This window comes from Lycorma delicatula, chromosome 1 (assembly GCF_047948215.1).
Source record: "Lycorma delicatula isolate Av1 chromosome 1, ASM4794821v1, whole genome shotgun sequence".
Lineage (NCBI taxonomy): Eukaryota > Metazoa > Arthropoda > Insecta > Hemiptera > Fulgoridae > Lycorma > Lycorma delicatula.
In genome coordinates, this window is record NC_134455.1 from 274,740,877 (window position 1) to 274,763,560 (window position 22,684).

General features: G+C 29.9%; 1 protein-coding gene across 15 annotated transcripts in view; it reads right to left on the bottom strand.

The window, feature by feature from the left end:
- Positions 1–22,684, bottom strand: part of Gug (arginine-glutamic acid dipeptide repeats grunge) — a 220,262-nt gene that overhangs the window by 151,808 nt on the left and 45,770 nt on the right. For all 15 annotated transcript variants that reach the window (XM_075378212.1, XM_075378223.1, XM_075378096.1 and 12 more), the window contains 4 exons: positions 16,852–16,932; positions 12,936–13,083; positions 4,479–4,520; positions 261–359 (listed from right to left, as the gene is read on the bottom strand). In XM_075378212.1, coding sequence (XP_075234327.1) covers positions 261–359; positions 4,479–4,520; positions 12,936–13,083; positions 16,852–16,932 — 370 coding nt within the window. The remainder of the gene's footprint in view (positions 1–260; positions 360–4,478; positions 4,521–12,935; positions 13,084–16,851; positions 16,933–22,684) is intronic.

Sequence of the window (22,684 nt, forward strand, 5' to 3'; positions counted from 1 at the left end):
GTGTACATTTGTTATTAACAATCATATTATGAAATAACTACACAGGAATTTTATTAACATTACAAGAATGCTAACTTATCCAAAACTATCAGAACACTAATAACAATTAACTTTGAAGACACTATTTAAAAAAAAAATGTTTTTAAATTAATAATCTATCGATCTGTATACAGCGTATCATGCAATTGCATATAAACATTTTAACTTTTATTTTTAGAACAGAAGGAAAAAAGGCAGAGGTAAATTATTTCACAACTCACTGGTTGTAAAGCAATGCTGACAACGATATACTGAACTCTGGTCTCTGGAATCTGAGTCATCTTCAGAATTATCTTCCTCACTTCCTGAGCTGCCTTCACCTAAAAATGTACAAGATTTTTTTTAGTCCAAAATAGTTTTATTTTCATTTTTACAGTCAGAAAAAATTACCGCTATGTACAAAAGGTCTCCATATAGGAAATCATCAACCAATACATTTAATTAACAATCTAATCAAAACTTTTATTTACCCCATTTTTCTACTTTAACATTAGGATCTCAAACATGCGACACATCTGTTATAATAAAGATAATAGTAATGAAATAAAAAGTAAAAAATAGGCTTTTAATAGGAATTAAAATTTAGATTAGCTGGTCTAAAAGCCAGCATCCTCATAATACTGAACTAACTAAAGCAAGTTTAAAGTATGAAAACTCAATCACTTTAAAAAGGTTCCAGATAAAATACTGTAATTTTCAGGATAAGATATTTGTTAACTACTTTACCTTTTGATGAGAAATAAAATTTCAACCCCTTCTTGAGGGGTGCCCAGGTGTTGTAAATAAAATATTTTAAATGGTAAAACCTTTTGTGATACATCACTTTGAAGCTCTCTGTAAGATGGTGTAAATAAAAAGTTGGTGCACTGTCTGTACCAAAAATGGCGGCGAGATAAAATTTGGATTTTGAAAATTACTAAATTTAGAAAATACAAATAAAAAAAGAAATTAAAATGATTTAAATTAAACTTCAATCAAATTTAATTAAAATTTATTTTAAAAGTTTAATTTTAAATAATTTAATTTTTTTAATTTTTTAACAAAAAACTGTTTTTGTTCCAATTTAACGAGTAAATAAACAAAAATCATACTGATCTGCTGAACAATGATGGTCTCTTACCAATGTTGCAAAAATGAAACTTACTTCATTGTTGTGTAACTTTCCATTAAGTGTGTTTCATTAGTACACTGTTAGTTTCTAATGAGAATTTACTGTGATCAGTTGGATAATTGATTTTATCTACGACCTTTACCACATTCGTAAGCCACTTTTGTTAATTACATCTTTTTTTATCTTTTTTATAATTGTTTTTACTGCATTAATTTTTTCTGAGCTACCTGCTAACATCACTATGAACAAGTCACTTAGTGAAAAGGGGAGGATCATACTTTTAATAATAAGGGCTTTGGTGATAGTTAAGTTATAAGATGAAATTTGTGAATTGTTCAATGAATAATTGTAACCCTATTTCAAAAGCTACCATGTCAAAAACTATCAAACAATTTGAAGAAACAGGAATCATTAATAATAGGGAAAAAATAGGGAGACCTAAATCTGCAACAAATAATAAAGAACTGTTAGAGATAAACACAAATTTATTGAGAATCTTCATTCCTTGACTCAAATAGCAGCTCAAGAACAAAACATTGGTGAAAGTTCAGCGATTCAAACCCTTCAAAATTCATATGTTCCAAGAACTTAATGAAAAAGACTACGATCGAAAACTTCATTTCTGCAGAATTATAATGAATAATAATCTGCGCAGATCCTAATTTATTAAACAACAGTTTTTGGTTTAAACATTAACCAACAGCTGTGACATCTCTTCTGATAATTCTCTTGAAATTGTGTGAGAACAATCCATCACTTTAGTTAGTTCAAGTGATATCAACTTTCTCAGGACTTTGCAGTTTAGTACCTACACTTTGTCTTGTTGAGACTTTTGAAATGATGTATGTGGTCCAGATGGGTGAAAAAAATGAACTTGCACATCGTCATTTTCAAGGCTAATATCTATCACATCTCCTATTCACCACTGATCGTCGTACACACAAGCAATAGTCTTTTTCCTTAAGTGAAAGTGGTGTAATAATTGACACAGGATGGTCTTCACAGTCCTTGGAGTCTGAAGTAAAGTAACATCTTACAATGCCTTCTGATACAGGAACATACCTGTGGTAGCTTCTAGCACCAACACTCTTTCACAGCAGTCAAAATGGCTTTTTAGAATTTCTGAAATCTTAACTATCTCATCTAATTTAATCAAAAAGTACTTGATGTGTTTCAGTTTCTAATTACAAAATGAATAAATTTCATCAAAGTTTAGTAACTGACTGTTTAATGTCCTTTGCAGACTTGTCTTTGCCGCCTCTTGTTTTGTTGTTTCTTCCACACAATCACAGGTGTTTTTCCCATGGGGTGATCCAAAGAAGTGCCATTTGGCTTCGAGGTCGAAATCTTTTTGGTGATGCACAATCAACAAAATTCTTTTTATTTTTATACTGACTTGAAGCACCATCAGTAAAATAGATGAGTTTTTTAATGTTCTGATGCACTTCCTTGATATGGTCTGTTAGAAGTTTTTGAAAGCAATAAAATGTTGCTGTATGCTTCAAGTGATCACTTAAAATACAATTTTGTGTTGTAATACATCATTTTCCTTGAAATAAAACAAAAGGGTGAACTGTGGCTTGGCTGTTGACCCAATGGAAGCTTTTTATCTCATCTTGAACAAGAAATTAAAAGTTTTCTGCAAAGTTTGCCAACACCTCACATTCTTCTCTTGAGAAACTTTTGAGTCAAAACACAATCCAAGATTCATTTTTAATTTTTCAGATATCTTATTCATTTTTAATTTTATTGCTGATGGACTTGGATCTGTGCTTAATTTGTTCAATTTTGATGGAGGTAATACACCCAAAATGCTACAAGCAGCATACAATTGTTCAATATTGTGATGTAGGGCACTGTATTGCTCTTGGCCTTCATATTCATATAGTTCTTTGATCTGCTGAGAAAAAATATTTTTGAAACAGCTAATACAAAGAGACATTCCAGGAGCTAAACTTAAATTTGGAAAAATTTGTTCTTTAAGTGCTTGCTCTAGTTATTAGTCTTAACTTTTTCTTAACTGTTTTTTTGAGTTCTCAAAGAATCACAACAGAACTGTCCATATAGGTGACTGAATTTTGACAAAAACCTTTTTTCATGATATTTACAAACATTAGTGACATCTGAATTAACATATAAAATAAATAAGTTGTTTGTTTTCATCACTAAATTCACAAATTTTAATGAGTTCTTTTGACACTGTACCATACACTGTTTTATAACACTCTTCATTCACATAAATTCCTATGGAACATTGTATAAATTTAACTGATTTTAAAATTTGCAAATATAATATTGCTAAGTAAAACTTATTTATTTAATAAACACTTCCAAACACAGGATGAAATTTGAGACACCCAGTAAAGATGTGAACAGGTTACTGACTAATGTTAGACTGACTAGTCTGTAACTGCAAAGCTAAATGATGCAACAAACATAAATGAGCAATTTGCAACATGAATTTTCCTGATGACTGGAAATGACTTCAAGCACCTGTTATAACATGAAAACTGTTGTTGAATGGTTCAAACAAGTCTATTTAAACTATAGTAATAAGTATAAATATATTAAAGTGTCAAGGTGCAAATTTTAAATTTTTATCACCAGCCCCATCACAGTTAATTTGAAGCCAAAATATGAATTTTTTAAAATTAGTTTTCAAAAATTTATGAGTAAGTATATCACCATTAATATTATTACAGTAAAACTACTAACATATACCTAAATATAAAAAAAAATTCAACGTGTATGCCATCCCTGCCTCTTGAAAAGAATTACCAAAAGTGAAATTTCATCATTTTTTGTGTTCAACTTTATCGGTAATTTTCTCATAGAAAGAATTGAGATAAATAAATAAACCACTGGACCAATATTTTACCTTGAGAAAATATGATTAAATTGCTTTCTGTTTCATCCTTCCAGGAACAACAGTTTTTTAATTATGATTTTTTCAATAAAGCCTTACAATCACAAAAATAGGTGTGCACACCATAACAAAAATGGCCGCCCACAGATAAACTTCTTAAAAAAAAAAAATAGTTTTTAAAGTCCTCAGACATGTAGGAAATAAGTAGATAAATTTCGATTTTTTTTTTTAATTGGTCAATCAACCACTCTTGGATCACTTCAAATGGATTGACCCACTCATTAAAACAGGTTACAAAATAACATTTTTAGTAAGAGTACCATTAATTTTTTTTAATCTATACAATAAATACTGATATTCTAAGAAATTACAGCAGATGAAAAGGAATTTAAAAAGTTTCTGATTTATGCAGAGAATATAAAATAAAATGCAACTACAAAATAATAATAAAAATAAACTTACCATGTTCCTTTGGGTTTGGAGATGGTCTAGATGCACCTACAGCTGTTAACAAAAAACAAAAAATATATAAACAATCACATGAACTTTTAAATAGTAATGTCCACACACTATCACAAAAGCAAAGTTACTTCCAGCTTCTGATATTTTTTAATTCTCAAAAGGCAAACATTTTTGAAGAAAAGCTGTTTCACTGAGTTCAATTTTCATGCAATTTCCACACTGTGGAATAATAGTAACAGATACATTTTCAACTACAGATTTATAGTAAAAGTTCTTTCCATATATAAATTATTATAAATACAGGTCACAAAAAAAATCTTTACTAACTGTTCGATAATAAGATATATAATTCTGTATACTAATCATTAAAGCAGGTGTTCCTAAACTTTTTCAATTCTCAGAGCTGATCTTTCAATCTCTTGCTGAATCTAGAGTTTTCTAAGATGCCCTACGTCAAATTCTAACAAATACACTTTGCAAAATAGCCAATAAAATTTAACTGAATAAATTCAAATAATTAGTTGGATCAAATAAATTCAAATTATAATATTAATGGGATGGATAAGCCTGTTAACTGCTGCACATTTTCCCAAACTGTGGAATTAAACTGGTCACACCACCCTCATTTTCTTCTCTACACTGATTTTGTGTAAAACTTAGATTTTATCATATTAACAGCCAAAAACACAAATAAGAAGCTGAAAACATAATTAAAATTCTCTGACCTTAAAAACACTTAGGAATAGATATTGCTTTTTACAAACATAAAAATTCAGTAATTCCATGCAGCTAAATTTTGTTTTCAATTTATTATGACAAGAAATTTTAATCAAGTTCTCTTCTTCTGCAGTAGTAAATCCAGATGGAGTAATGACATTAAACAGATCTTCATTCCAATGTAAATTTATCAACATTATCATTTTGAAAATAATTCTCAAAGTGTACTTCAAAAATGATTTTCCTATCTTGAGAAAGTCAACTCCATTGGAAGTGAAAAACTGTTGCAACAAGGGGAAATACTCTTGCTTCAGTCTTCATTCATGTTTCTTTTCCACAGTTTAGTTTTTTATAAAAGCTACATTGTTTTCAATTGACTTTAAAAGGTGTGTGTAGATTCCCTGCAGGGAGATGTTCAAAAAATATTTTTTTTCAAAAATATTGCATAGACATGATGCTAGTTTTACCAAAAATCTTCATTATGCTTGTGTTCCTCCTCTTTAAGAAAAGTATAATTTTCTTGTCACAATTCAAACATACAAGACAAATATATTACTATGACAAAGTCACCACAAATTGCTGTAGTACAACGAAGACGAGTGTTTGGATCCCACATCCATACATAGTTTTTTGAAAAATCTGGCCTTAAATAGCTAAGTTTTAAAAAGTTTACTACATTCTAATATCTTGTTCACTGTAGGAGCTCAAGATATTTTGACACCCATTGCTTCTCTGTTAAAAACCCAATGAGCTTACAGTGCTTCCAAGACTTTACTTTGAATAAAAGCCTGCAATCATCCATAAGAGTCAGACAATGTAAAAGTACCATCAGTACCAACACACTTAATCCACTCTAAAAATGATCAAAGATCTTGCACAAGTCTTAAGCCTTTCCATTAGGAGTGATACTTTTATAGAAAAGAAGGCTTTCTATAATATTATTGCTACAAATAGTATACAAACTGTTTATAAATTTGCAATTGAGCTTCATATGAGTATAAAAATAAATTATTATCAATAATAAAAATTACATTTATAGCTTTTTGTTTCTTGTGATATATGAGCACTTTTTGTTAAAAAAATTCTAGGTCAGTTAATTAAATGCTATTAAATTAATAATAAAAAATAATTATATATTATCTTAAATAAATGGTATTTGTTTAAACCATTTATTATCTCCAAACTTAATTGTTCATTTATAATTTTTTTTCAACTCCCTTGGAGGTGAAAAATTGTTGCAACAAGAGGAAACATTCCTTGCCTCCATCTTTATTCATGTTTCTTTTCTATTATAGTTTTACTTTTTTTTTATAAAAGCTAAACTTTTCTCAATTGACTTTAAATGGTGTATGTTAATTTTTTACAAGGGAAAGAATAATAATAAAAATTATATTATTTTTAATAAGAGACTTAAAAAAAAATCAATGGTTACAATGGTTGTAATAAGATAATGAATGGTTCAAACAAATAATAAAATTTATTTAATATAAGATTATACAATAATAATAGCAGTATAAAATTGTTAATTGCCATTTTAATTAACTGATCTAGAAGATGAAATAAACTTCTTTTCTATTTTAATTTTTTAACAAAATGTTTTTTATAATATCTGATGAAGTAGTGATCACTATGAAAATGTTCATATATGCATCACAAGAAGCAAAAACATTGTACTATGTACAATTTATATAAATTGTACATAGCAAATCAAGTGAGCATCATTCAGTGGCTCCTCCAGCATCAGTAAGTCAAATTCCTTCCCTTTTAATTTTTCAATTAATTGATCATTGAGGTCCTCTGCTATGAGCTGTATTCTGCAGCTGATTGTGTTATTGGACAAAGGCAGTTATGAAAGTAGCTTTCCAGCACTCACCTATCATAATGTTTACCATCTTCTGCAGTCAGTAAGATGAGTTCATCTGGAATTGTTTGGCGCTTCTAACATTTTGTGATTTTACAAGCCTACATAAAATACTAGGAAAGCACTGTTTTGGTATTGTTCTGCTTAGAAAAACTACCCTTTTGTTGATCAACTACTTTTCCAGGAAATAACCTGCTAAGGTAGTCATGAGAATTACTAACTATGCTGAGATGAATGGTTTCTAAATGGTGTTTTTTCTTGGTAGCATGCACTCAGGTGCCAAAACTTTCATTCACCAAACACATTGAATCTCTCTTTGCCATTAAACCAAAGACCAAATAGTATCATCATACTCTAGATTTTTATGTTTCTTCACACTTTTTCCACAGGTTGGCTATGTGCCTTTTTCATTTTCACTCTTACAACGCTTACTTCTATTTAGTAAAAACCAATCCATTTTAAAAATGCATACAAGAAAAAATACTTAAAAAACTTCACTTGACTTGATCACAACAATATTCAGTTGATTAATCTCCAAAAACTAATTCAGCACTACAATCTTGCAAAACAAACATTTATTTATACCTACAAACACACAGTAACAGGGACATCTGAGAAACTATTAAAACAATCAAGAGACTAATGTTAGATTATCTAGTAACCATTTACAGAGGTTTCTGCAAACAGTAACTAAGTGGTTTGCACCAACCCCACTAGATGACACGTCCTATGACATTGAAATTAAATTATGAAAATTGTATAACATTTTGTAGTACTCTTGTGAAGAGTACGCAGATTCCTAGGGCATGACGCACACTTTGGGAACCATGGCTTAAAGTAAGAAATTCTATACTATCTACAAGAATGTGACTGTGACTTCAGTTTTAATAGTAAACGTTAACTGAAAGTGGAAGAAAATGATTTTCATACAGCTGCCAATATGCTACCACTGCTGAACTTAGTTCATCAATATTTAGTTGTTAAAACAGGAAGTCAAATTGTTCTTTTCAGTTCATGAACTTCCATGTATTGCAGGAAAAAACAGGAACAGAAAAACAGATAAAAACAAACTGATAACTTTACTGATTAGAAAACTGTCTGCTTTCATTTTTGTTCCTAAGGAAAATTTTCTAGTTATATGCAAAAAACTTGCTTCTTGACAAACTGCATACAATTAATTTTATGCAATTCAAGCCACTGAAAAATCATAATATAAGCAAAAGAAGTACTCCAAAAGTACACAAAAAGTTATTTTCCTTCATTTTCCTCATTCATATAAATAACTTAAAAATTTAATAATAAAATTCTATTAATAAATAAATAAACATAAAAAACAGAAACAATTAAAATTAACTGAAAAACATTTACAAACCTTATTGTTATAGTTAAATATTACTCAAGAAATAAAGTTTTCCTTGATTTAACTTTGATAAGGAAATTACCGAATGTATTATTGAAAAATGAATTACAGCTTTTAATCAACACTATGTGGTATACAAAAAATTTTTAATGGTTCTTTAACTGTTGATTCATAAAACTGTTGATGCATCTGTGAATTTTAATACATGAACCCAACATAATTTAGGAACAAGCAAAACACCACATTTTAGTGAAATCCACTTAACAAACGAAACTGCAGCTAATTAATTGTAAGTGCAAGCACTGTGAATTGTTTATACAAGCACAAGCAACTAATTTTTTTTATCAAATCAAATAAACACGAGTAAAATCCTTAGCCTAACAATGGAAAAAAATGACCGTCATTCCTGAAGTTATGAAGATAAAAAAAAATTAATTTTTATTGAATTGGTTTATATAAAAATAATCTTTCTAATTTAATCCCTTGGAGATCAATCAACGATACACCGTCGATTACAATATATGCAAAACATACTTATTGACAAAATATAGTCAATAAAAAGAATATACAATAACAACCAACCGATGGATGTATCTGTTTTTATTAATTTTTTTTTCTAAATTGTATAAAAACATAGTGTATTTATTTTTGGATAGAAAACATAAATATTTAAGAAATTTCTTTGTAATTTTAATTAGGTGCATAATTAATATTTTTGTTTAAACACAATGTAATAGATGAGATACAGCAAACATTTCATGTCAGCTGTTCTGAAGTGTTGTGCGTCATTCTCGACAACGTTGTTTACAGAGTACTTGTCTACGTAATTTCTTTATCTTTCTTTTAATTTAACATCAACAATATTTGTTTAGAGTGACGTATTTATTACTGTTTAGTTTATCATGTGCTTATTAGTTTTATTTATTTATTATTTTTTATTTTTTTTGTTAAATGTGACAGAATTTTGAATAGCTAGTTGGATCACCAAATAAATAAATGAATCAGTTGGAGATGATTTTATTTTTCCAAGTGATGATGAATTCAATATATCTATCTGGGGATGACAGTGATGCAGATCCTTCTTTTATCCTGGTGGACCCGTCAACCTCTGCATTATTTCATGATCATTTATTCAAAAATTATAATGAACATGATAATGAAGTTAGTTTTATATTTGACTGGTTTGATGCAGCTCTCCAAAATTCCCTATCTAGTACTAGTCGTTTCATTTCAGTATACCCCCTACATCCTACATCCTACATCCCTAACAATTTGTTTTACATATTCCAAACATTGCCTGCCAGAACAATTTTTTCCTTCTACCTGTCCCTCCAATATTAATGTAACTATTCCAGGATGCCTTAATATGTGGCCTAAAAGTCTGTCTCTTCTTTTAACTATATTTTTCCAAATGCTTCTTCTTCATCTATTTGCCACAACACCTCTTCATTTGTCACTTTATCCACCCATCTAATTTTTAACATTCTCCTATAGCACCACATTTCAAAAGCTTCTAATCTTTTCTTCTCAGGTACTCTGATCGTCCAAGTTTCACTTCCATATAAAGCGACGCCCCAAACATATACTTTCAAAAATCTTTTCCTGACATTTAAATTAATTTTTGATGTAAACAAATTATATTTCAGACTGAAGGCTCGTTTCGCCTGCTATTCGGCATTTTATATCGCTCCTGCTTCGTCCATCTTTAGTAATTCTACTTCCCAAATAACAAAATTCTTCTACTTCCATAATCTTTTCTCCTCCTATTTGGAGGTTATGAGGTTAGATCTGCGTCTATCGACAGGTTCTTACTAATGGTTCTGATAATGAAACCAATAATATTTGTGAAAGTGACAATGAAAATGATAATATAAACTGGGAGAAAGTTTAGATGCAAATAATGGCATCTACAGGGCCTAATATCTTATCTCACAGTTATCTTTTTTCATGAGTACCTGTTACTATCAATGAAATGTTGACTTTCATTACTGTTTTGATAAACATGAAACTGATACATAAACCTACTATTAAATCCTACTGGTGTATAAATTCAACATCTCAAAGCACTCCTTGATTCCCAAAAATGTTTAAAAGAAATAGATTTGAGTCTCTTCTTAGTTTCTTTTATATAGTAGGCAACAGTAAACTGCCAAACATTAAACACCCTGATACGACAACCAGCCAGAAATGGCAACCATTATTATTATTATTATTAGACCTCTTTAACAATCTTTTCCAGTTATATTTCACTGCTCATCAACAGTTATCTGTTGACAAAAGTCTTATTGATACAAAGACTCACACTAGTCTCATGCAATACACAGCCAGTAAGTCACATAGATGGAACAAAAAGCTTAAAGTTTTGTGTGATTCAGTGTCTAAATATTGTTTGAGTGTTTTTTGCTACAAGGAAGCTAAAAATTATAGTGACAAAGAACAAATAAAATAAAATAAAAGGTTGGATATGTAGTACTGAAAAACGATCAATTTGTATTTATTTTAGAAAAGGCTATCATGTTTTTATAAATAATTTTTTCTTACTAGTATCCCTCTTGTGGAAATGTTATACAGTAAAGAAACCTTCATGATTAGTACTGCCAGAAGAGTAGGATGAGGTAGCAGATATTCACAGTCAGATGAGGATGGGCGGTATATCCACAGTCTCTTTCCAGATATAAGGGCTTTGAGAGTCGCCTCATTTATCTCCCCAAATCGGCTTGTGAATCAGTTTTCAGGGTACGGTGCATTTCAGGACAGGCTGGCTCGATCTCACTTGACTGACTCTGGTCAGTGTCCTCAATGCTTAGTCATAGATGATTCATATCATGTGCAGTATTTCTGCTCAAAATATAAGTTTAGGCATGCTGAGCTGGTCAGAGAGCTTGAGGGTATTGGTTCGAGTCTGGATCTGCAGGCTAATTGGAAAGTTAGAGATAACATTGAGATACATTGTTAGAGATACAAGTTAGAGATACATTGTTGGAAGATTTTTAAGATTTTTGGTACTTGAAAGGACTGCAAAGGGTGTTTAATGTAGAATAATAGCCTGGGTGGCTAAGGACCCGTTACGGTGCTTTTCCACTAGAGTAGCACATTCGGCAATTGTGCCCAGTTGTTGTCTGATATGTTCGTGGGTTGACTGATAGGTAATTTTAGTTGCTTTGGTATAATAGGCCAAAATTCCAAAATTGTCAACAATTTTTACAGGTATGAGATAGTAAATTTTTTAATTTTTATTGATTATCAGTTTTTTGATTTGATTTGGGTGAATTTGAAAAACATCTTTTGTTTTGGGTTTTAACACCAATGAAAATGTCTTTCAAGGCATTTGCGTCGGTGCCACCCTGATAGGGGCTGTACTGATGACTGAAATATATAATCAGGTATTAAGGTTCTAAAAGATGACCTCCAGTAAAACCCATCAGTGCTAGGAATGAAGGTGGTGTAGCAACAGATCATCACAAGGCGGGTCAGGATGGATTCTGCTATGGGATCAGAGTGGATGCCAGAAGAAACTGTAAAGGACTTCCAAGTGAAGTGAAGGATTTTTAACTTCCCAGTTACAGTAGATGAAGCTTTATATTGTATGAAAAATAGTTTTGTTATTATGGCCTACAGAAGTCACAGAAGCAACTTATCATATTTCTTTCATACAATTCAAACATAAAAGACAACACAAACAAAAAAAAAATTATGGAAGAGATATTACACAGACAAAACTAAGAGTGGTAATGAACTATAATTAGCAGATAGGAAGGAAAGCTTATATGACATAAGGCTGTGTGTAAGGATATGACTAACTAGGATGAAAGAACAACAAACTATTGGAAAAAATAGCTTTTAACCTTTTTGCCAGAACAATTTTGAATGTTTGTTATGTACATGGAAAAACTGTCTGAATAACAGAAAGCTTTTCATAGGTATCAATTTATAGTACCAATTGTAGATACAATTGCAGAAGATTCGTTTAAAAAGAAACAGAGCTCATAGAACATAAAAGTTAATGACCATTACTCTCCTGGTTTAGAAAAATTGGTGGGATAAAACATGTTGGGTGTGTTCTGAAAGAGGACAGAATTACACAAAAAGTAAAAAACATCCAGAACAGTCTGTTCTAGGCATAAAGAAGGGTGTCATGCAATTTGTATCACCAAGCATGTTTGTAAACAAGTATAAGTTACTGACACTATTACATTACACTGTTTTGTGGTAAATAGTATAATTAGATTTCATTATGCTGTAATATAAAACCTCACACATTAAAACAAAGTAAAAGTGTTTGGAACAAACAGAAATTTCACAGGATTTGTGTGGCAGAAAGTTAATGAGAGTGCATACTACTTTTGATTGTTATATTAATAGCAGCATGTGATTGACTTATATATATATATATATTTTGGTATACCTGCAGTATATAACCAATTGTCTTTAACATACTTTAAACTGCTTGGTCTCCAAAGGTTAAACAAGTAATTTAAGAGTAAACTATATGTTTCATTATAATCAAAATATCACATACCTCCAGGCTCTTCTTTAGGTGTCCCTGCTCTTGTATTTCGGGTGTTTCTTATTCGTCTCAAAGAGCCCTGTCGTCTTCTGCGATGAGGCCTGTTATTGTTAGCTCCTGGAGTTTTCTTCCAAAGATAATAAAATTCAACTAACTCGGACTGAAAAAGAATAAATATCTCATCAAAATAACAACTTTGAATTTTTTTCTTTTTTTTTAGCACAAGAAAGGTTAATTATTACTGCCTAGAAGTAATCACTCAACAATAAACTAATTCTATACAAACATATGATAAGTATAAGGATACAAAAACAATACCAGAAAAATAAAATAAACAACCCACACAATACACAGGAAAAATAGGAAAAGGTAAAACATAACACAAAATTCTAAAAACAAAAATAAAAATTATTAAATAATTGAATACAGATGTAAGGCTTTAAGAAACAAAAGATATTTGTTAACATTCTCATACTGTTTCCTAGAATATCTCTGATTTAGCTCCTAATTTAAATTTCCGATGCAATGCCGCATAATACACATAGTCCAGAAGGATGTTGTGTATTATTAGGCAGTCACAGCAAACACAAACGGGCGCATCAGTCTGATTCATTAGATGTCTGTGAGTAAGATTAGTATGCCCTATTCGCAAATGGCAAACAATAACCTCCTCTCAATAGTTATTCCTGGTTGAAGAGCTCCACAGTATCCTTGATGTATTTGAGATTATTATCTACTGTAGCAGTCACCTTGTCACTTTCCTCAAAGAGTATGAATAACAGAACTAATAAAATTGGTGATAGTAACATAAGTGGTGAAAAACTACTGATTACATGCATCTTCAGCATCGGAATCTGCACGTTCATTACCCAGCCATGTGGGTCTCCACATGGCTAGGGATCCAGCAGAAACTCACTTGTGTGTTGCAATGTTTCAACTTAGTGATGCAACCTACATAACCCATGTTAAAAAAAGTTAAAATTTTTAGTTTTGATCTTTTATTTTGCATAACAGAAATGATGAACTCAACACATTCTTTCTTGGCTATTTTTTCAAATTTTCTGGAAGAGATTTGACAGGAGGAAAAGGATTTAGTCAGGAGAGAGTTAATAGAATTTTCACAGCTAGGTTGATTGCTTCTTTTTTTTGTCAAACTAGCCTAGTATAAATACAATTTTTATAAAAACCAGCAATTTAGAAATTTTTACAAATTCATACTACATCTTAAAATCCAGTAACTTCTTTCGTGGTGCAATATAGGAAACCTGCAACCTCTGCTACTTAAAATGGTAGTAGCTATTTAAAACAACTTAAGCTAAGACATACATCCTTCAAACATGCCTGCTAATCTACACTGCTGAAACTTCGCAATGAGTCAAAAACAGTTTTTTGTGTACCCACATGTTAATACCCTAAAAAAAATCATAAGTCATTTAGTAAGTAGTTTACAACAAACAAGAAATGTGTGTGGTTGTCAGTGATTTATAACATTACAATAGCTTTGAAAAAGAGTGCTCCTTTTATAAAGAAATATTTTTTACAGAAAAGTTAAATATTTTAAGCTTAAACAACATCAATAAGGAAACTTAATGACGAGGTATCCAGTGACGAAACACAGTATTAACACAATTACAAAATTTGAAGCTGATGCTATAAATGAAATCTCATCTGCAAATGTCAAATTACTTAACAATAGATATGTTAGCCCCTGAATCTGGCTTTTCATCTATTGAATGTAGCAGGAGTAAATTTAAATAAAATTATTGGGACAAATAAAGGAAGAAATTCTGTATAAAGCATTTCTGAAAGGTTTAGCCTTAAAATTATAAAAATTCCAATAAACAAGGGACAATCTGTCAGCCTTCCCAAGGAACTGGTGAACTAGTTATGATTTACCTACCCTATCAAAAGACAAGATTGAATTTTAGAAATTGAAAAAAGCAGATGAATTAGATATCCCAGATAAAAGATTGCAAAAACATACTAACATGATGCAAGTGGGATATGTGTGTACAGCATATGTTGATAACATGTATTGAATATGAAAAATGTTTGTAAAAAATGTAGAACGGAATTTCTGAATTCCTTAAAAATTTAATAAACTACAAACAATATAAGTATGTGGATAAAAGTTCTTAAACCTCTAACAATATTACTAATTTGTGAAATAAAACTGAACAAAGAATTTTTTTTAAATGAAAAGAAAATCTGCTTACATAAATTTTCTTTATTGTTAAAGTTTAACCCTATTTTTTTTTTAACAAGACGATACTTCATGTGACTCAAAAAGCTCTCAAAATTCCAAGTAATTGATACAAAACAATTAAAAATTGGTATCAACTTGTATCCAAAATAAAATAAAAACTTATTAACCAACTCCTCAGTTGTATTAAAGACATGATCAGAAGCTTGTAGTAATTTAACTGCTCAGCTGCTGTATCAAAGATATGACCAACATTGCTATCAACCAATTGCTCAAATGTGTGTCAACCAAAAAAAAAAAAAAATGCAGCATATCACTTCTTTTTAAAAATATAAATATTTTATTTTTTTGATTTTTCAATTATTTTTATCAATATTTCTACAACTTTTTTTTATAATTCTAATTTTCAAGTTGTTTTAATAATTTATTGCATTAATTTTAACCTTTTAAAATGTTAATAATTAATAGTCGATAGTCGTTAATGAAATTGTCTTATATATGTGTTATAAGTTTTGGAAATAATATAAGGAAGAATCCAGCTAAATTAAGATATAAAAACTACCATACACACTTCTTACCTACCTTGAATTGGTTAGCTACATAGAATACAACAAATACACTCTTTGTTTCATTTATTGTGTAAATATTTTTTTTGATTTGTGTTATATACCAAGAATGATTAATAAATTATTTTTGTTTTTGTTACTTAATGGCTGGAACATTTTAAAGTTTGGACAACAGATTTTAAAGTTTGGAGAGAATATCTACAGATATTCTCTTATCAGTCTTTTGACCGGAGAATCTTATTTAGATTTACTTGACTATAATCCAGATTTTCATGTACCTGAAGAAAATGAATTTGGGTACTTATAAATACATATATCATTATCTACAAGATGGAGAATATATTCACTATGCACTAGCAACCTGGCAGTGATTACATGATTAAGTAAAACTATGCATGTATGAAGATTGGTAGAAAAGAACAACTGAGTGGTCAGCAAGCTCCCCTGATTTAATAACATTTGATTATTTTGTGGCTACCCTTGAAATCAGTAATTTTCAAGATACCACAAAAGATACATCAGTTTACGTTTTCCTTATCCCCAAAATTCACAGTTTTTTAAGAACTTTCACCTTAAAGTAACAAATTGTTAATTTGCCATTTGAAATTTTTTAAGCTGGAATTGCTGCAGTGGATTGCTCTCTTTTGAAAATAATTTTAAAACTGTTCTCTAGCTCAAGAATGAAGATAATGCTTACAAACACAATAATTACATCTCACAATTTTTAATACTAAGAACCACCCATAAAAATAAAATTTTGACCCTTAAAACTGAATGAGTCCATGATCAAAATACAAGAATAAGGCCAGTATTCAATCATAGAAAACATAATTTAGAATAATTTCAAAATACTCACACAATTTTTGGTCTAGATTAATATAAAAACTTCTCAAAAACATAAACCTAACATTTAAAAAAAATTTACTTCATCAATGCATTTATTTAGCTGAAGAATTTCTTTCGTAATTACACTTGGGTAATAACAATGGTAATATATTTAATCAATAAAATGTAACATTCATACATTTAATGTCAAAACATCCCCTAAACTCCTTTTTTTATGTTTTCTGGTTAAATCTCTGAACTCACTTCTACAGAATAAAACTAATCACACACCAAATAGACTGTAAAAAAAAGTTAATAAAATCATCACACTCACAGTATCTTTGTGAGGTAGAAGATCTTTACGAATTCTAAAGAAATTCTTTCCAAACTGACGGAGGCCTTTCACAAACCGTTTCTGAAATAAAGAAATAACAACTGAATTAATAAAATAAGAAGTATTTGAATGATGTAATAAAAATAAATTTAACATTTCATATAACATATGATGCTACTAAAAGAACCTTTTTCATTAATCAAATCATAATAAAAGAAAACAAACAACCAAATCATAATTTTTCAGTTCTAATAATTAATCAATACGTTCTACTGCATGTAATGGTGAATTTCAGAATAAAACATTTGCTAACTGAAAACTGAATAAGAAATCACTAATGAACTTCACACTTTTTACCTACATGACAAGCATTCAAACTCAGAACCTTCCTGATGAAAAATAAAAGTGCTAAGCTTCATCATGGAGGTAGGCGCAATAGTGAAAGGCATGGCAATCATGACTACTACAAATTTAAATAGTTTAAATTTTTGACATTGATTACTTCATTTTCACCAAATAAAATACCTTCTAAGGCATCCTTTTTGTTCACTTTAATTTTTCAGCTAATGAATTTTCAATAAACAATCTGATATTAAAAAAGAAATTAAATAAATCTGAATCTTTTCTTTGCCAGAGAAAATGTTCAAATAAATTTAGAATGCTGGTTAATGCTGAACAATATAATTTACAGCAATGTGCAATACAACAATAATATGATTAAGGATTTTATTCAATTACTGTGCTGACATGTACAGTTTCAAAATAAACGACTGTATGATTATTATATGTCTTTGCCTTTATATACTATGAAAAATTATGATTTCAGTAATGTAATTAAAATTAATTTCAGTAAAATAATAAGTCAAAAAAGTCCTAGAAAAAGCTCAGATAAATTTGTTGAAAATTTTTCACAGAAAACTGTACAGACAAAAAACTGGGAAATGGGAAATACACACAAAATGAAGTCCCAAACAGACCAGGAACCAAGTGGACAAAGAAAAACAGAGAATCCATGAAGAAAAAATGAGCCATGTGAAACTCAGGAAATTGAATCATAATAACTTTGCATGATCCAACAAGATCCAATCGCACATAATATACATGTTTGTAATCATTTTTTATCATCACTCACTCAGGTGTCTGGGTGATGCTATTCTTAATTCCTTTCTAATCTTTTTACCTAATTAAACTACATTCTATATCCTCTCAATTGCCTATTTAATATATTTTAATTATAGTCTTATATTGTTTTTATTACTTCTACACAATCCTTTATCATCAAATCAAACTTGTCTTAATTCAAGACATAATACCCAGCTCAGCCATTTAATTACTATGATTGATGCTAGTTTTTTTTTACAGCAAGAAATAATAATGTTAATTTTTAAGCAATATAGTGGAGTTTGGAGACCAAACAATATGTCAGATGTAGAAAGTTAGGTAATGTTGTCATTTTTTCATGGAAACACAAAAGAATGTTAATGATGAGCAAGCATACCAGCACAACAGTATTAACGGATGGGTTACTGGAAAAAGTGAATCTTAAAGTTTGTGACAGTAACAGATTTATAATTTCAGAATTATATAATCAATCTCCTAGCATTTCATTCTCAGTAATTTGCAACACTGAGACAGAGAAACTTTTTTAAAAAATTTTAAGCTCGAAATGAATGCTGAAAATTTTAATGGATACATACAATCAGAAAGAGACCAGTTAAAGAATTTTTCAGTTCAACATTTTTTGCAGAATTTTGTAGATGAAGGAGATACTCTATTTCCTAGTTGACTACATCAACACTGGGAATAAAACCTGAATTTCCTACACTAATTTTGAGTCAGAACAATTGTCAATGCAGCAATTCTCACCTCTAAAAGCTAACAAGTTTAAGCAAGCAGCTTCTGTCTCCAAACCAAAATCAGTGTTTTATAGGATAAGAAAGACAACTTGCTGATTAATTTTCTTGAATGTTGCATGATTATTAATGATGAGGTGAATTGTAAAACCCCGCTAATATTCATCCAAAGACATGCCATTCAAAACAAAAAATATGGTTTGTTTTCCAATGAGGTCATGCTTTTAAACAATAACACTCAACCCCACACACAGCTGAAACTGTTCAATTGATGGAAACATTTGGCTGGGATATTTTTGACCACTCATTCCTTTTTACACCCCTTATTCATACATTTTAAAAAAGAGGTGAAGCTGCAGCAGTTCAAAATGATGGCAAACTGAAGAATGGTATTAGTAACTTTTTCAAGATATAAGCGCGGTGGACTTTTGATAATGAAAAATAGAAAAATTATCAAAAATAAAAAAACAAGATCTCCAGACTGTTTTGGCTGTAATACATCAATCTGATCATTCAATGTTTTTAATTAATTTCAAAATGGACCTTACTTTAAAAATACACCTTGTAGATAGCCTACCAACCTAGTACATCAGTTTTCAAACATTTCTCATCTCCTATTTGACTTAAACATCTTCATTTCAAATTTTATCAACCTACCTAATTAACAAGCTACATAGCACTACATCTCAACGGCCAGTATTATTTTTCTTTCTGTTTTTTCAACTGTCTATATTTCATTAACATATATATTTCCACATTATAAACAAACATTCTTAAGGATTTCTTTCTAATTCTTAGAATACTTAGATTTTAATCTAAGTATTTTAATCTAAGATGGAGACTTTTTCGTATGTCACATAAATGTTCTTGCTTGAACCATTCTATTATCAATGTCAGCCACACAATTTTTTTGTCTTCTTTTTTAATATTATTATATCCTATGTATTCATGGATTAATTCTAGTATATTTCTCATTAACCCTTGTTTTTCTATCTACAATTACTTTTCTAATGTCTTCTTACCTGTTCGCTTTCTTATATGTCTCTAATCTTACAAAAATTTGTTTTTTTTCTTTTTCAGCTGAATCTTCTATACAGTAACTTCAAGATCTGTGCCTATAATTTTTTTTTTAATTTTAACTTTTTATAACTTTGTTTTATCTAGTCTGGTCCCATCTCATTGTTTTAATTTATATTTATTTACTTCTTAATTCATGTTTGCTTTTAGATATGTATAGCAGTCAACATATTTAAAATGTTTGCCTAACCATTATGTAATCTCGTCTGAAACATGTATCTCCTAATCTCTTTCATGCGTGAAACTTATCTGAAAGGAACATTCAGTTTTAAAAAAGGCATTGACAATCACTAGTTTGCTATAGTGCAAAATACTAAAAGCTTAGTTTTGCTTACATGTCTTGACCTAGTTGATACTTTTTTAATACTATCCCTTCTTGACCTCTTATATAATATTGTTCCAGTCTCCCACTACCATCAAAAATTGACATCTCTTTATACATAGGATATTTATAAAACCCATTTCAAGAATTTAAGGAACAGTTCCCCACATCTAAATAAAGAAAAAAATTTATATCCAAATATGTTCAAAAATGCTATACCACGCTATCTACAATTTTGTATTTTTAACATAAAAATTTATTTCTCTGGAATGGTTATGTATAGAGCTGAAATTTTGTATACTACTAGGGTACCTAGGGGTTTATTTGTATAAACATAATGAACCTGATCTCTCAATCAATTTCAAAATCCTGACCATGTAAATTTTTTAATTAATATCTTTGCAACTGCTGGTTCATTTAAATGTTATATCATTACAAAAAATGTTAAGCGTTTTATGATCAAGAAAATGACACATTATTGTTTAAATCCTTACACAAATAACAAAGTTATGGCAAAAATTCTTGAAGTGTTTCACTCTAGATTAAAAAACCAGTTTTCATTTCTTGCTGAATAAAATTAAATAACTCAACACTATCTCAACTGGAATAATTTTATTGATATTATCATGTAATAAATTATAATTGATATGATCTCAACTGGAATAATGTTATTAATGTTACCATGTAATAAATTATAACAATTTAATAATATTGAAAATTACAATAAAATAGAATATTATTGAAATCAAGAAAATATTGTAATAATAAATAATAACGTAATGTTAATAATAATAATAATAATAATGATGTAATAATAATCAAGAAAATACTGTAATAATAAATAATATTAATATTGAAAAATAATTTGAATTATACATTTTTCATTTAATGAAAAGACACCGATTAAACTAACTGGTTTTTTTTTTGATTTTTTTTCAATTAAAATTTATTTAACAATAAATTAACATATCAGATAATAAAACATTAATAAAAGAAACTACAGTAACTGTTCATAGTGCTGGTCCTCAATCAAAATACATGCATCCAGACATTTTTTGATAGACTGTCTGATTCTTTCACAGGTGCCAGATGTCTGACGAATCCTCTCAATTCCATTTAGAATTCGTATGCATAATTCTTTAATGGTACCTACGGGGGTGTCATATACACAAGTCTTTAAATGGCTCCATAAAAAAAACTCAGTCAGAGATCAGTAGGCCTTGTAGACCGTGTTACTGGGCCTCCTCAATCAATCCATCTATTTGGATATGCTTCATTTAGGTGATCTCAAACTTGATACCTATAATCAGCTGAAACCCCATCTAGCATAAACCACATTTTATTGTGTATGTTTAGTGGCAAATCTTTGACTAAAAGTGGAAAATCAGCCATCAAGAAACGTAAATATCTTTCACCAAGGCCCAAAATAAATAATGAAGGGCTTAGGGTTACAGGCCTGATTTTTACCTTTTAATTTTTAGGTACTAGTAGTACTTATAAAAAAAATTGGACTGCTACAAAGTATCCTTCATTAAAAAAAATGGCCACCAAATCGTAAGATTTTGAAAATGCCTCATTTTTGGGTCCCAAAAACCACATATGGGACAGGTGGCAAAAATCTGAAAATTTTACCGTAGTAAGTATACATTAAAACTATTTTTTTTTTTTTTTTTTAATTATTATTATTACTGAAGGTGAAAAATGCTTATGCGTTATCATCGCCTGAAATGAAATTTTTTTTATAAAAAAAATCAGGGAAACTAAGACTAATCAAAATGAAATCTTACAACTAATATCACAGCTAAAATTTAACATTTAATTTAACAAAAATAAAATTTAACAAAGTCCAAGAGGGGGTGTTGTAAAGGCCTCCTTCTTCGATAACAGAATCAAAAACAAAGAACCACAAAGATTAAAAAAGTAACAAACTTATTAAAAACTCTTCCAATACAAAGTAAATGCAACAATATTAATTTTTTTGTATAAAACCAGCACTACACAAAAATAGAAACATTCGGTCTAATCATTATCATTGCCCAAGACTCCACAGATGTTTCTGGGCAGTTTAAATTTACGACAATGCCGTATAACGTATGCAATCCACAAGTATGTGGCGCACAGTCATGGGGCAGTTGCATCTTGCGCATAGTGATGTGTGTTCTGGTGACATGAAGTATTCGTGTGTGACTCTGGTATATCCTAACCACAATCAACAGAGGTATACTTCCTAACGGCAAGTTTTTCTGCATGAGGAATCCCATGGCAACACAGAATCTTTAATGTGCCATAGTTTGTTATCAACGGTAGCCATCCAGTCACCTAGCCACTTTGCTCGAAGAGACTGTTTTATACAATTAGTAAAGTCAGAAGCAGCAACACACGTGGTGAAAGGAGGTTGATTACATGGGTCTTTAGCAGCGGAGTCTGTATGTTCATTACCTGGAATTCCCATGTGGCTAGGAATACAACAGAAACTCACTTCTGCTGCAATGGTTCAACTCAGCGAATGCGTTATAAATTTCAGAAACCAAAGGATGTCTATAGTAAAAATCTTCCAAAGCTTGGAGTGCACTACACAAGT